Raw genomic sequence first — 16,481 nt, forward strand, 5'->3', positions numbered from 1 at the left:
AGAAAAATAAGTACAGCTCTTTTAAGTGAAGGAAAGTGCCCAAATGGTTCAGTGCTTGATCCATCTGCATTGTTGCCTTTGGAGCTTGTAAATTCAAAATGCATGTGGAAGATATTCTAACGTAAACAGGTTACCTTCTGGCTCCAACAATCTAGGAATACCAAGATAGTCTTGTGCAATAGTAAAGGCATCCTCTAAGTTTTCCAGGGATGTTTTTTCCAAAGCTTGCTTCATGTCCACCAAGTTAGGATCTATTGCTTTGATCACAGCCAGAAATGCAAGGCCACTTCGCCAACTGCTGGCAAAGTCCTGAACTGCAACGCCATACCTAAAGAAAGAGGGGAGTGACAGAAAAAAACTTATTCAAAATTCCTGTGACATGCAACAACGACTGCAATGAAATTCCTTTCTGATTGCTTCAGGTTGACTCTATATTTGGCTTTCTGTATATAGATCAGCTCACAGAAAGTACCATCAGGGACCCTAGAACAATTTACGGTGCATATGGGGATTCAACATTGGCAGGCAGAGGGTTAATATTGAAGCTTCCTTTATTCAAAATGTTTAGGACTAGAAGATTTTCAGACTTTGTATTCCATTCAAAAATAATTTTGGAATACAGGAGTGAAGGGATAGATAGTCACATTCACAGTCCATCTTTTCAAGGAGCACTTACCTTATTATTGTCAGTTGATGAGGGAAAGATAAGAGGTGGCAGAACTTGGCTTACATAAGGCTTCTTCAAAAACTAGACATCCCAGCTAATTTGATTATACCAGTGACAGGAAATATATGCCCTCCAAAGTCATTTCTTGGAACCCACCAGATATCAAAATTAGAATTTTTGATGAAAAATTCTTCAGGAGATAATGCAATTTCATCACATTATTACGCTTTTGGGCTGTTTTACGCTCAGGAAAGCCTCTTTTTAAAGGCATTTTTAGTTAGAAAATAATTGTGTGTGTGTGTGTGTGTGTGTGTGTGATTATTTTCTAACTAATAATGCCTTTAAAAACCATATATCATCCTGGATTATAGCATGGCCCTTTCTTTCTGGCTAAAACCCAAACAAGGAGAAGGAAGCAGGATGAACTTTCTTGATAACATGTTCATGGATTTTCTGATTACTAAATCATAGATCCCAATTTGTACAAAAAGCGGGCACACCTATTCTAATGAAATTATGCATGCACACCTATGGATTTATGCATAGAAACTACAGGGGAATCACTACAATGGGAGGAGGGAATGGTATCGTTAGGAACAACTATGGTATAGATATTAGGAAACATTGCTTAAAAAGGCATATGTATATGTGTGTACACATATGTGTGTATGTATTTCTTTTTGATTTACCCTGAAATCTGTTGCAAAAGTTAAAAAATATTTTTGAATAACAAGAAACTACAGGCAGTCCCCAAGTTTGTTCTTAAGTTGAATTTGCATGTTAAGTCAGAACAGGTACATTTTTAAGTGTAACTCCGACCAAACATGTGTATATATTAGCTTTGGATAGCATAGAGAAAGGTTAATGCCCCTATGGTGCTTGTTTTGCTGCCTGTGCTCCTGCTCAGAGATTTTGCTGCACATTCTGTCCCTGTAATCATTGTATTTTGAAATATTTTGCTTGTTATGGAAACAAGGATTGGTGCTAAAGCCTCGGTGGAGACACCTCTCCTCCATGATAACTCTTTCAGGAGTGAATTTCTCTTCCAAGAAGTAGATTTCTCTCACTGCAGTTCTTAATTAGGGGTTGTTTATAAGTTGGATGTTTGTAACTCGGGGACTGCCTGTATAAGGAAAAAAAAATCAAAACAAGGTTTTTTTCAGAGTATGAACAGGTTGCTTTTTGACTACCCAGAATCCCATATCCCAATGTTTTCCAGTTCTTGTTATCAACACACAGCATTGTGGAAAATAATAGGACAGAATATCCTGTTGCAAAGCTCAACCTAGCTGGAAATGAGCAAAACTGCAATTTACTTTATTGTTGGCACTAGATTATTCTATGTCTTTCCCTTTCCATCAGTATAGTGTGCAGTTGTGATGAAAAAGTCTTCTATTTTTTTCCCTAAGGAATAGACTTACTTCCTTGTTTTCCTTTGAACCCAGGTTAAAATGGCTTTGATGGCTTTCCGCTGATCTTTAACTCCAACAGACATGTTTTTCTCCACATTAGGCGTGTTGGGATGGGAGGTGTCTGAATCAGGGCCGCTGGGCCCCGATGACAGGCTAGAAGAAGAAGAGTTCCTGTTGAGGTTGCCTGTAAGTTCCTTAATCTGTCAGGGAAAAGAGGACAGTCAGGGTCAGAAACAAAGAATCCATCATTCCGGCACACTGCCTTCAGGGTAGGAAGCACACTATTCAATTCTTCGGACAAGTGACTGCTTGCAGCCATCACAAAAAAGTCAGTTCATGCAAACTAGCCCTCAACTAAACACCAGAGGTCATCTGCGGTCAATTTCATGCCATCGGAAAGTACTTGTTCCTTAATAATATACAAAAAGGGGACTCATGTTAGTCTGGGCAGCTGGATTCTATAACCATCATTAGATTCATTTAAAAGTGTCTGCTTCTAAAGGCTAATCAAGCAGCTGCTTTTAAACAAGAAATTTTGATGGTGTGACTCTGGGACAGAGCTCAGAACAGTTACCGTACTTTTTTTAAACTACAGCTCTCAGAAACCCCAGGCACGATGTGGCCAAGCTGGAAGCATTTGGGGAATAGTACAATCACAGTGCAATATGCAAACACAGAGTTAATATAGATAAATTTGGCTTGGACTATGACTACGGGATTATGTGACTTTTTAACAGTTTATTTAAATGTATTTATATGGTTATTTCAAGATTTCAATGCTTAACATGTTATATATTTTGTATGCTTCTATGTTGCAATGTGGAATTGAATTATTGCCAAACTGGAAGCAGCTCTGAGTCCCCTTTGGGGTGAAGACAAAGCAGGGTAAAAATGCAGTAAATAAATTTAAAAAGATAGATGGATTCTGGGATTCCAAAAAAGAAAACATTTTAAATATTTGATTCTGGCTAAAGATTTCTTAAGGTCAATTTTTGTGCCATTTTAAGAAAAATGATTTTTTTAAAAAATTTACAGTATTTATATTCCATCATTCCAAACATTCAATGCCATTAGACATACAGCATACAGACAGAAACACAGAAGCTATTTAACATTTCCAGATCATGAGGGTATGCTTGATTCCGGCCACAGGGGGAGCTGCTGTTTCATCATCCACTGTGACTCTGAGTCCTTGATGGAATACTTCCTCATTCTTCTGCATGCACACTGCTGGACATTTTTATGGTGACGTAAATTAGTTAAATTTGCCTCCCCGCATAAGCAATCCCTAAATTTTCCTACTTGACAGATGCAACTGTCTTTTGGGTTGCTTAGGTAAACAACAAGCTGGTGCTATTTAATGGTTGGGCACTCAATCCAACCTGGGCTGGTTTCGAATTCATGACCTCTCGGTCAGTAGTGATTTATTGCAGCTGGCTAATAACCAGCTGTGCTACAGCTGGCCCTTGCAATGCTTTACAGGGTAACATCAGAATGGTATAACCATTTGTGGCCCAATATTGATTCAGGTTTTACAAGGTTGAATAGGCCCTTTTATAAGTTTTTATAAGTTGATGTTTCTTCCCTTTACAAAAGAGAGTGTGATCCAGTAGAACAAAGATGGGCAACCCATAATCCTAGGAGCACATTAGGTGGCAACATGACTTCATAGAAACATAGGAATGGAATGGACTGATTTTCAGTCTAGTATCACAACCCTTCTATAAATGATCAATTCATATCTACTGGAAGTTGATCACAAAATCACACTAGAGGACCTAGAAAATGCCTCGAGAGAACTTTTTTATGGTGACAGGAAACAAAGTTTATTTATTTTAATTATTTTGGTCATGTATAGGACAACAGCAGAGGCGGTGGCAAATACAACAATCATGAATAATTAAATCGGCAACTCCACTGTGAATTCTGAGAGTAGTATTCCAAAAAGGTAGCATTTGTCTGCTCTGTGAAGGCTAAAAGTCCTAATCTCTTCTTTTGTGGTTATGAGATAGATCAACAACAGACTATGGTTGTACAGACTCACCTAACCCAACGCTAAATTGCCTCTCCTCCCTTTGATTGTCATCATGCCTGAATAGTATGGTTGCCTAACTTCTGTTTACTAAATAGCAACATGCCAGGTGCATGCTGGCACCATAGTGAGGACAAACAGTACATTTCTCTCAGTAAAGAACTGTCACTCCAGTCCAAAATCCATCATCCTTTCATTTACTAAACCACAGCAATAGCAAATGGGTTGCTGTGAGTTTTCCGGGCTCTATGGCCATGTTCCAGAAGCATTCTCTTCTGATGTTTCACCCACATCTATGGCAAGCATCCTCAGAGGTTGTGAGGTCCGTTGGAAACTAGCTAAGTGGGGTTTATATATCCATGGAATGCCCAGGAGAAAGTACTCTTGTCTGTTTGAGGCAAGTGTGAATGTTGCAATTGGCCAGCTTGATTAGCATTGAATAGCCTTGCAACTTCAACGCCTGGCTGCTTTCTGCCTGAGCAAACCCTTTGTTGGGAGGTGTTAGCTGGCTGCAGTTGTTTCCTGTCTGGAATTCCCCTGTTTTTTGAGTGTTGCTCTTTATTTAATTCTGATTTTAAAGTTTTAAAACCGTGGCTTTCATACCTCCCTTTCATTCACACTATGGCTACAATATGGAACCTGAGCAGTACTGGCCATATTTTGAGGTGAAACTATGATAGGTTTAAAACTAACCAAGGAGAAGTTGGCAAAACTTATCCCAGGAGTGAGTGAGCAGACAGAGATACCTGGTCCAAAGCATACACTCCAATCCCTTACACAGGGTTAAAAGATGGGACAAGTTATATGTACTGTACTAGATTTTTAGAATAGCCAAAGACAGGCATGCTCAAGATATTTGTTTGTTTTGTTCAATTTAGGATATCTCATTTTCAGTCTCAGTCCATGAAAGCAACACAACGAAAGGCTTTTCTATCATTACTTTCAAGCTTTTTTTGGAGCACAGATATCAGAATCTACATTGGTCTAATGTACGAGTCATCCAGACATTTCTGTATGCAAACACACACACATTAATTCATCTGATCTTGGACTGGAACAGGAGCCAAGGGCACACATGCAAAGCTGGACTCATGTAATCTGATTCATTTATGAGAGCAATTGAGAGGAAAGGAATCAGAAGCAGGGGAGGAAAGAAAGGTATAATGAGGCTCAGGTGTTTGAGCCGTTCTTGCAGTTTACCCAGATTTTACAGCATTGTTAATTCCAGCAAAATAAAGAGCGACACAGAAAGGAAATACAAAGGAGAGCACAAATCTTATTTCATTCTCTGACCTCTCTCTAAATTTCTATTCTATTTTGTCTGCTGAAGTTGGAAGATGTCATAGAAACAGCGAATAAACAATTACAGTCTCATTTTTATTTTTACCTGAAAAAACAAGATTATGTTCCATATCAGCCCTAATACCATAGAGGAGTTTCCATCTGCTATTTCAGCTGCATCAATGCTAACCAGCTTTACCTATTAAAAAAAGAGATTGTAAGATTTAAAATATACAATATAAAAAAGATGTGCACAGGAATGGAACATTAATTACAGAAGGCATATTCTAAAAAGCAGAGGAAATATAGAACTGACTTCTCCAACCAGTTACCCTCCAGACGTGACAGACTGCAACTCCCCTTACACATGGCCATGGTGGTTGCACATTATGGGAGCTGTTTATGGGAGCAATACTTCTAGAGTGTGCTGAACCGGAGAAGGCTCACAGAGGCAATGCCTGCATTTCACGGTTACTCTAGGAGTCAATCTATACTATAGAATAAACACAATTTGACTCCACTTTATCTGCCATTGAAACCAGGAATCTATAGTTTGGTGAGGCACTAGCACTTTTGGGTAGAGAAGGCTAAAGACTTGTAAAAGGACAACTTCCATGATCTCATAGCATGGAAACATGACAGCAACAGTGGTGTCAAACTTTGTTAATTGTACAGGGTAAATATTCCCCGGGCGACGTTTTGGCTTGCATCAAGTATGATGAAATAGACTTAATTTCCTGTATCTGAATCTACTTTGCTGCTTTTTCAACATGATACTGATGTGAAGTGATGGCTCATTCCAGTCAAGAGAAATGTCCGAGAGGGAAGTTTGCTGTGGTGTGAATTGGCTTTAATATACAGTAGCAACCGTTGTGGATCTGAAAAAACAGATCTCAGTAAGCATGCACTCCAGTATTAAGTCTGGACATTGAAGAGATGACGTTCTGCTGTTGAGATGGAACCTTAAGCAATAGATGTACTCCCCTTATGATGAAATTTGAAATTTTACCATTTGGGTAAAACAGATGATAACAGAATTTGGAAACGTTTCTTTTTTGCATGACAGTTTCCTGAATCTCCCAGCCTGGAGGATCCTAGAGGTCGTTGTGCAGAAAAGTACTTTTCCAACTGCAATTACATCAGTATTTGTTTTTCAATGATAGAGAGGTTTTCATGAAAAAGAAGCCTCACAACCCACTACCTGGTCTTTTTCCAGCAATGTCTAGACATGAGCATGATAAAGGTTTTTTCCCCAAAAAATGTGAAGTGACAGCAGTATAGTCAACAGTATAGTGTAATGTTAAGAAACACATCAACACTAAAAGGATTCCTTGAAAGTAGAATGCATTACCATCATTTCATTAGAATACTGCATGTGATCTCTAAAAGTTTTCCATCCAGTACTACTCCAGTATGACCCACTATCTGCTGATACAACATCCCAAGACCCCATTGGATACCTGTAATTATGATTAATAACAAACCCTGTATTCTGAGTATACTTGGATCAGAAGCTGCAAGAGAATAGCACTTGAGGACCTAGACAGGCCCACAAAACACTTCTGGGGTGTGGGGGATATTATTGGCGCATGAGAGAAATGAAACTGCCGATGTCAGGTTTGCAGATAAGGAAGTCATACTGAAGTACTATTTCCTCCCCTCCTTCTGCTCCTCCTCCTTTTTCTTTGACTTTTCCTCAGTCTTGAACTTGTATGGCAGTTCACAAAAAGAAATGCAGATATTGTTAACAAGTTTCATATAAAAGTTTAAAAAATCTATTACAATTATTGATAAATAAACTGTTCGTAAAATGAAAAGCTACTAAAAGCAAACCATGAAAAAAAAGAACGACACATTTAACAACATATGTGAATAGTTTGTTAACAGTTTTAATGGTTTTAACTGTTCATTTTAAATAGTTTCAATAGCTTGTTTAATCCTATTTTAATATTTGTAATTTTTTTAGATTTTAAATTGTATACTGTATTGTTTTTAGTGTTAGTAGCTTTGGGTCTCTTTTTAGAAAGATGAAGCAGGATAACAACAACAGCAGCAGCAGCAACAACAGAAAGTTTTCCGTTGAGCAATAACCTCTCAAATGTCTACCAAACAAAAAGATATTTGCCTGCATATGAAAGCATAGTAAGAAAGACCACAGTCTCATCTGATTAGGAGGTAAGTTCTAGAATCTGAAGTAGCCACTAGTCATGTACGTGAAATTCATTCCTACTGTTTATTCCATTTCTTTTGTGTCTTCCATTTCTTTGGAAGCACGAAACAAGAAGCTCCCTCCTCACTTGGAAATCTGCTTTCATGTTGAGTGGAAATTGCCTCCTTGCCTGCATGTAGGCAGGCCTGGAGCTAGGCTGCAGGCACACTTCAGGCCTGCCTGCAGGCCTCGCCACACACACACATACTCAGAGTGTGTGGTGGGGCATGTGTGGTGAATGGCAAGGTCTGCAGGTGCACTTTTGCCTGCCTGCAGGCGAGGTGTGCAGGCAGGCCCAGAGGATGCTTGCAGCTGAGTGCCTCGTACTCCAGAGGAGCAACAGCAGGTGCCGGGGAAGAAGAATGCCAGGAAGGGAAGCCAGTGGGTGGGAAGCCAGTGGGTGGGAAGCCAGTGGGTGGGAAGCCCCTCCCCCCACATAATGGTCTGTATTTCAAAGTCCCAATCCAAAAAACCCTCCCAATTTCGGGAGGCTCTCGAAAATGGATCAGAGCCCCCGACGAAAGCCGGGACACAAAACGGGGCAAGGTTTACTCTGAAAGCACAAGACTAGTAGCCACCACTAAGATTTTTTTCCCATGGTCCTACCATAAGGGATAGAAAAGGGACTAAGTTTATCAATGGTAACAGGCACTCAATGCCCTGCGGTAGCTGCACATCTTTGTTAATTTGAAGATAAAACTTTAAGGGATCTCAGCTGGATCAATCCACAGCAGCATCAGATTTCTCATACAGTGGTTATATAAATGCCATTCTTCTGATAATGGAACAGAAGCTGATCTTACTAACCATTGGCAAGAGTAATATACCACATTTATGTGATTCTAATGTGCACCTTTTTTGGCTAAATTGTTTAGCCAAAATTGGGGTGCGCATTAGATTTGATGGTGCATTAGAATCGCACCTAAACTGCCCCCCTCCTTCTAGCATCCCTCTAAATCCGAACACTCCTTTCCTCCCTCTTGCCAAACCATGCAGTTTTCACGCATTGCTGCTATTGCCACCGCAACACCAGTCTCAAGCTCCTCTTAGTCAAGGCAGGCAGAGCAACACAGCATGCCTCACCTCAATTCCACTGCCACCGCCCTCCTGGACGCGGATCTGGCCTGCAGCTGTGCAAGACCCAGCTGCATGCACACCCTAGTTCCTTCCTCCCTCTCTTTCTGGAGCCTGCTGAGTATCATACTGCCTGCTGGGCAGAGCAACATTCAGGACGGTGGCGGCATTGAGGCACTGCATGCCACATTGCTCTACCTCCCCTGATCCTCCCTTCTATCGGCATGGCCCGCGCATGAAGGGGGGGGGCAGAGCTTCCAATTGGGGAGTGAAGAAGAGTTGCCTTGACTCTTTCTGCCTTGACTAAGAGGAAGAACTTGATCCTGGTGCAGTGGCGGCAGCAGCGCACAAAGGCTGCCTAGTTTGGCAAGAAGAAGAGCGAAGATTTAGAGCAGGGGTCTCCAGACTTTTTAAACAGGGGGCCAGCTCACAGTTCCTTTAGATTGTTGGAGGGCTGGACTATAGCTTTTAAAAAAAACAAAAAAAAAACTATGAACAAATTCTTATTCAGTGCACACTGCACATATCTTATTTTGAAGAAAAAAACCCAGAAAGGAATAAATACAGCCTCAATGTTAATCATAATCATAATAAAAATAATAAATAGGATTGGAAGAGACCCCTTGGGCCATTTAGTCCAACCTCCTTCTGCCTTTGTGCACCAAAAGCACTAGTAAAGCACCTCTTAATAATTAATTAATTATTAATTAAATAATAATTAAAATACCATTATTAACAAGCAAAGCTTTGGAAGGAACGCACCAGGTGAGGGAGGAGATGGGAAAGGTGTGTGCCTTTCCCTCCTACTCTGTGCCACACGCACCTTTGTCAGCGGAGGAGGAGGAAGCTGCCACTGCAGGGGCCAGATAAATGGCTTCGATGGGGCCCCCGGGCCTTAGTTTGGGGACCCCTGATTTAGAGCCCCCACCCCCCCACCCCCCGCAGCTGCAGCTTTTTGCTGTGGTGTGCAGCTTTACTCTCTATCATCCCTTGTGGCTTGCACTTCCCTCCCTGGGCAAGGTTTGGGGGTTTTGTTTGGGGTTAGGTGAGGGAAATCAATTTTTTTTTAGAAATGAGCACCTCAAAATTGAGGTGTGAATTAGTTTTCATGGCACACTAGACTTAAGTAAATACAGTAGCTTCTCAGCGAGCAGGAGCATTCTTAACAAATTCTTTTAGGATTAAACTCATTGTTATAAAAGCTAGCTGCCACCAGTTTAGTTTTCCACTCATTTCCCATAACTCACTCTACTGTTAACCATAAACAGGAGGAGACATTTGAGGATCAGAACAAAGGTTGATTTAGCCATCATTCTTGTCTCACATTGGTTACTCAGATATCTATGATTAAAATTGTCAAGGGAAGAGCTGACAAAACTTCAGGAGAGGATTTGGGAGTGAGAGATACATCTCCCTCCCCATCTGCCTTTTCTCCAGTAAATTGCACAAGATCCATCTCTGTTAGCACTTCAGCTTGAAGTCATTCGTGTTTATTTCTTTCATACATTTCTTGGTGTTTTCAGAGTTTTTGGAATATGTCTATGTGTCAGTCGTGGTTCCTGAAAGAAATATGCATCTCAGGGTTTTAAAGCATCACATGTTAGGGCAATGCTTTTTAAGATTCATATTCCTAAAGCTGGCAAAACAACATTCTTTCACCCCCCAGCACACATACAAAAATATCTTGATCTATGATTTGCATGGATGCCAATTTCACACAAATCAGACTGGACAGCTGCCAAAATATCCCATGTTTTCTTACCCAGCTCTACCAATTTGAGTAGGGAAATGCAGAAGACTGTATTATCAAGGTATACAAACTACTAGGGGAAGCAGGGGGATGAAATTAAGACCCGTGGCTGCTATGCATTAGTATAATTACTAGCTTGACCTTCAGTTCTTTGAATTGTTCAATGTTAATGCGATTAGGCATTCATACTTTGCATCCTTTAAGTTGGCTGTATTATGCCTATTCGGGGCTGCTGTACTAGATTTATCAGGTTTCGCATTGTACGCTGCCTTCTGGCACCCAAAATGTGTGGATTGGGAACCATTATTCACTGGAAGTGCCATCTGAGCTTGTGGGTGTTTGGAACATAATGCACTTCTAATCCAAACTGGGTTCGGGAGCAGGGGGCGGCATTCTTAGCTAATTGACTCACTTATAGTATTTTCATATTTTAATTTTAATACTTTTTTACACACTGGTTGCTAGGTTGAGTTACCAAAAGTTAGGAGTTTTAAAAATCACTGCCAATATTCTACATATTTTAGACAACTTTGCTATGTTTGTGAATCTAAGTAACCTCTTCTGGCCCAGCCCCTTCTGACCTCATCTTAAGAGCCAGCAGCCACACGGGGCAAAGCAGGGACATTACTTTCCAATTGTGCTGCAAAGAGGAGGATGTTTCCATGCTTCTCCTTGTTTGCAACAAAAGTCCTACTTCTCATGTCACATGTCTCACCGATGTTAGTCAATGTCATCCTTCCACCCTGATAGAAAGCCAAATAGAATCTCCTTCTCCTGATCCAACTCCTGACTGTTAAGGTGGGCTAGGGTGTCATTTACATAATCGTACAGAAATATTATCCCTTAACATAATCTTACAGGTTGATTATCCCTTAACTGCATTCTGAAATCTGAAATCTTCTAAAATCCAAAATTGTCCACATGGATGGCTGAGATAGTGACACTTCCTAATGATTCAATGTAGATAAAATTTGTTTCATACAAAAATTGTTAACAATACTATATAAAATTACTTTCAGCCTATGCATATAAGGTATATATAAAAGCATACATGAATTCTATGTTACACTTGAGTTGAATCTTTAAAATATCTCATTATGTATGTATATCCAAATACAGTATACAGTCATTTGTGAGTTTAACTTTTGCAGATTTGATTATTTGTGAATCTGATTAATATTATGCCTCTAGGAATCTTTAGGTCCTCCAATGTGACTTCATGGCCAGTGTCTTAATGTCTACTGGAAATTGATGACAGAGCTGTGTTGGAGAACTTACAGATTTCTAAAGAGGTGTTTTCTCAGTTTTTTAAAAAAGTGTTTTTAATTAGCTTTTTTTTTCATTTTGATGGGGATCTATTCCCCTAATTCTAGTAAATGTGGGGGGTTGAATATACTGGTATTCCATAAGCCTTTTTTAAAAAAATACAAAATTCCTATATCAAAAACGCTTCTTGTGTCAAGCATTTCATATGAGGAATATGCACACTGCAGAACAGTTACAGATATATAACAACAATATTGAATGCCAGCTCACATGAGGATCCTGAGTTGCTATGCAGAGATTCACTCTACATGATAGAACCCAGGGTACATTGCCTTCATACAACACTTCCTCATTGTGGGCAGAACATGCTCAGCTAGAAGCAAGAGTTCTTCTGCTGCCAGTGACAGTATTAATAATATCTAGGAAGACAAGATCATGCCTCAGCTATTTCCTAAATCAGCCTTCTCTAGCTCAGCCTGATGCCCTAGCTGGGGGAGATGAGGTGCAGTTTGAGGGAAGGCTGCCCTCAGAGGTGTAGCCATTGGGAAGATGTGGTCATTGCCTCCCCTTATCTGAATTCATCCCTCAATGAAATGATTCTTCCACCTCAAATTTTCTAGAATTGAAGTAACTTAAAATGTCAGTTGAGCATTTAGAAATACTGTTTAGTCACTGAAAAAAACGGAGCAGAGAAAGCTACCAATGGAACGAGATATAAAAAAGAGAAAAGTTCAAAATGTGAATGATTTTAACAACTCACTTCAATACTAGAAATTGGAAGGTGGGGGGAGGGGTTGAAGGAAAAATTCACAAGGGGTTTGAATTCGTATTTCATAGAATCATAGAATCATAAAATAGTAGAGTTGGAAGAGACCTCATGGGCCATCCAGTCCAACCCCCTGCCAAGAAGCAGTAACTCGCATTCAAAGCACCCTGACAGATGGCCATCCAGCCTCTGCTTAAAAGCCTCCAAAGGACAATGTCCTTACTTTGCCCTTTCCCTTGATCTCAGGGCCGGCCCCACTCATGCGGCAGCTGACGCCGCCGCCTCGGGCGCAGGCCCGGGGGGGCGCCGTCAGGCTGGGCGGGAGGCGGGGCACCGCCCTGACGGTGCCCCGCCTCCCGCCCAGTGCGCCCTGGCCCGTCTGGCCTGCTTGAAAAGGCCAGACGGGCGAGCGGGAGTAGCGTGGGAGGCGGGGCCAGCTCTGACGCCGCTCCCCCCCCCGCCCAGCATGCCTTGGCCCCGCCTCCCACGCTGCGTGGGAGGCAGGGCCAAGGCACGCTGGGCGGGGGGGGAGCGGCGTCAGAGCTGGCTCCGCCTCCCACGCTACTCCCGCTCGCCCGTCTGGCCTTCCTAGAAGGCCAGAAAGCAGCGGAGGTCCCTCCAGGCCGCGATTGCGGCCTGGAGGGACCTCCGCTGCTTTCTGGCCTGGTAGGAAAGGCCAGACGGGCGAGCGGGAGTAGCGGAGGCGGAGCCAGCTCTGACGCCGCTCCCCCCCGCCCAGCGTGCCTTGGCCCTGCCTCGGGAGGCGGGGCCAAGGCACGCTGGGCGGGGGAGGAGCGGCGTCAGAGCTGGCTCCGCCTCCGCTACTCCCGCTCGCCCGTCTGGCCTTTCCTACCAGGCCAGAAAGCAGCGGAGGTCCCTCCAGGCCGCAATCGCGGCCTGGAGGGACCTCCGCTGCTTTCTGGCCTTCTAGGAAGGCCAGACGGGCGAGCGGGAGTAGCGTGGGAGGCGGAGCCAGCTCTGACGCCGCTCCCCCCCCGCCCAGCGTGCCTTGGCCCTGCCTCCCACGCAGCGTGGGAGGCGGGGCCAAGGCACGCTGGGCGGGGGGGGAGCGGCGTCAGAGCTGGCTCCGCCTCCGCTACTCCCGCTCGCCCGTCTGGCCTTTCCTACCAGGCCAGAAAGCAGCGGAGGTCCCTCCAGGCCGCGATTGCGGCCTGGAGGGACCTCCGCTGCTTTCTGGCCTGCTAGGAAGGCCAGACGGGCGAGTGGGAGTAGCGTGGGAGGCGGAGCCAGCTCTGACGCCGCTCCTCCCCCGCCCAGCGTGCCTTGGCCCCGCCTCCCACGCAGCGTGGGAGGCGGGGCCAGGGCACGCTGGGCGGGGGCGGGGCCAACTGTGGCCCCGCCCCCTCACTAATCGCCATGGCCCCGCCTCCCACGCAGCGTGGGAGGCGGGGCCAGGGCGCGGGAGGCGGGGCCGGTGGCGGGGGCGCTTTTCAGCACCCCCGCTTCCCATTAAAAATTATCTCCGGCCGGCCCTGCTTGATCTACACTTGCAGACCATATACTGTAATTGTATTAAGGCAATGTGATTTTCCATATGGATGTCCTAAAAGTTTTCACTACACAGGGGCAACCAACAGTACATTTTTTAAAAATGCATATCAAATCATTCTTACAGGAAAAAGGAAAGAGCAGAGCTGGAGCATACTGGGATGGTGGCGAATAGGAACAGCATGTGTGGCTTTCTTTCCCCTATACAAGCTGAAGTTTCTTACTGAAACACAGCACTAAGAATTCTAAATGTGAAGGATTTCCAAGGTCCCCCTTACTACAATATTAGAAACTTGGGGAGAAAAAAGTCATTTTGAGGGGACAAAATTCTTATTTGGGGAGGCAATGCCCTCATTTTAACTCCTCCATAATCGTATCATAGAGTTGGAAGAGAACACAAGGGACATCCAGTTCAACTCTCGGGCATGCAGGAAACATAACTATGTTAGTGGAGTGGAATTAGTAGAGTGGTAAATCTGCTCTAGGGTTTAGTTTGAACTTCTCACATCCCTTCCCTCCTCCTCTTATTCATCTCCTAGTTGTTTAATACCATATAGAGTTCTTTTAAAGTTCACCAATCCACTGATCTGGGAGCCACCGGCCACTACTGGAGAGAATATGTAAGAATACAGAGCAGGTCTGGGCAATTGGTGAGCTGAGATTCACATGTTGCCTTCAGACAACTCCAAGTAGTACATTTAGGTCTTTCCAAAACCGTTTAACTTACAGTCTGCTTGGTGGAAAGGAAGGAAAAACGCCAGATGACAGAAGGACTGGCTAGCAGAGAGTAACTGGCATCCTTTAGTGACCTTACTTAGGTTGGCCTTATACCTGCACATAGCCTTTATGGTGTGCTGCAAAAACTGGCATTCACTTCCTTCCTCTGTAGTACTCACAGCACCCCCAGGATTACTGTACAGCTAATGAAGGCCCACATAATATTTATAATATTTTTGCATCTGGATATGGGGACAAAGACATTTTCTCCACACTTGGAGAAATGTCTTTGTCCCCATATCCAGATGCAAAAATATTACAGCAGCACTGAGACCTCCAGGAGACCCGATAGGTCTCTCAGCACTAATGTAACCATTCTGTGTATGCCTACAGGGACATAAGCAGATGCTTCTCTGACCCTGATTGCTCCTCACAAGGCATGGAGTGACTTCTGAGGCTGCAAAATAAGTCTGTGGGTTGATATACGATTAGACCTACCATAGCCCCACATATGGAAATACTGCGGGATAGCAGTCAAAGTGAGTGCATAAAGGTGTCGCCTTGTCTTCTGTAGACTCCAGACACTCCCACAGCAAGTATGTACTCTTCCAAAAAGGAATGACAGATTTGATAGGGTAAAAGAAAAGTTTGCCCTCTGGTGATGGGTCTCATGAGCCATCAAGCTCAGCCCTCTGCTAAAACATCACCAGCAGGTATACAGAACTTTTCTTTGAATTCTGCATAAGTACACACCACAACAGACCCTTTCCACCTTTTTCATTATGGTTTAATATTTAAACTGTTAACTCTGCTGCTAAGGGAACCAGAAAAATATTTTTCTCACTGCCTTTCACTCTTAAGAGTGGCTTAACCAAAATAATATTAAAAGGAGAATCTCAACCAAGCGATCTCAGTCTCAGTAAGATGTCATCAACCTTACATCATTCCTCCAAGTACAACTAGGTGGTAAACTAACTTTTTAGGCAGCTGGAGTCTTTGTTGTTGGTTGGTTATTAATAAAAATAGTATGTGCTTCTTATTTACATTGTAGCATATATCAGTTTTCAAGATCTATAACCATCCATGCCTTGTTTAATACTTATAGAAATTACATCAGGTACTTCAGAATTATTGCCATGCTGACATTGACAAATTAATGAGTGGAAAGTCTGGTTTTCCCTGGATTTTAAAAATGCTTTGAAAGAGATGTTCAAATGGTTACCTTCAGACTGTACTGCTTAAAGTGGTTGTCAATTGACCAGTGCTGGTCCTTGAGCCACTTGATGCTAGTCCCTATTAAATTTCCAAGAAAGAAAAAAATTGTACCTAATAGGCACAAATTTAATTTCAGCTCCTGGCCCATTGGAATGAAAATTGTAATAACCCAAGCAGTCCTTCCTTAAGGGAAGTTGGTGATGCTGTATTCCTAACATCTGCTTTCCAAACAACAGCTGAAGTTCCAGGAGCTCTCCTTGGGAGTCAGAGAGGAACAGGGAACATTCTAGATACTGCTAGACTACAAATCCCATCATCCTTCACAATTGACAATGCCTACAAGATTGACAGGAGATGCAATCCAGAAATCTTTGGGAGACCATACATTTCCCAACCAGACTCAGCCACCCTGTCAATGCTTGTGGTGCTTGTGTTCCTTCAAGTCATTTTCAACTTATGGAGATCCTATCATGGGTTTTTCTTGGCAATATTTAGATGGAGCAGGATTTTCCTTTGCCTTCCTTTGAGGCTGAGGGGATGCGACTTGCCCAAAGTCACTCAGTTTCCATGACTGAGCTGGGAT

At 42.9% G+C, this 16,481-nt stretch overlaps 1 protein-coding gene across 6 annotated transcripts in view; it reads right to left on the reverse strand.

Moving 5' to 3' along the window:
- The window catches only part of clmn (calmin), a 108,533-nt gene that overhangs the window by 18,341 nt on the left and 73,711 nt on the right, over positions 1–16,481 (reverse strand). For all 6 annotated transcript variants that reach the window (XM_008108113.3, XM_003214331.4, XM_062968437.1 and 3 more), the window contains 3 exons: positions 5,499–5,591; positions 2,089–2,279; positions 135–328 (listed from right to left, as the gene is read on the reverse strand). In XM_008108113.3, the coding sequence (XP_008106320.1) occupies positions 135–328; positions 2,089–2,279; positions 5,499–5,591 (478 nt within the window). The remainder of the gene's footprint in view (positions 1–134; positions 329–2,088; positions 2,280–5,498; positions 5,592–16,481) is intronic.

This window comes from Anolis carolinensis, chromosome 1 (genome assembly GCF_035594765.1).
Source record: "Anolis carolinensis isolate JA03-04 chromosome 1, rAnoCar3.1.pri, whole genome shotgun sequence".
Taxonomy (NCBI): Eukaryota; Metazoa; Chordata; class Lepidosauria; order Squamata; family Dactyloidae; genus Anolis; species Anolis carolinensis.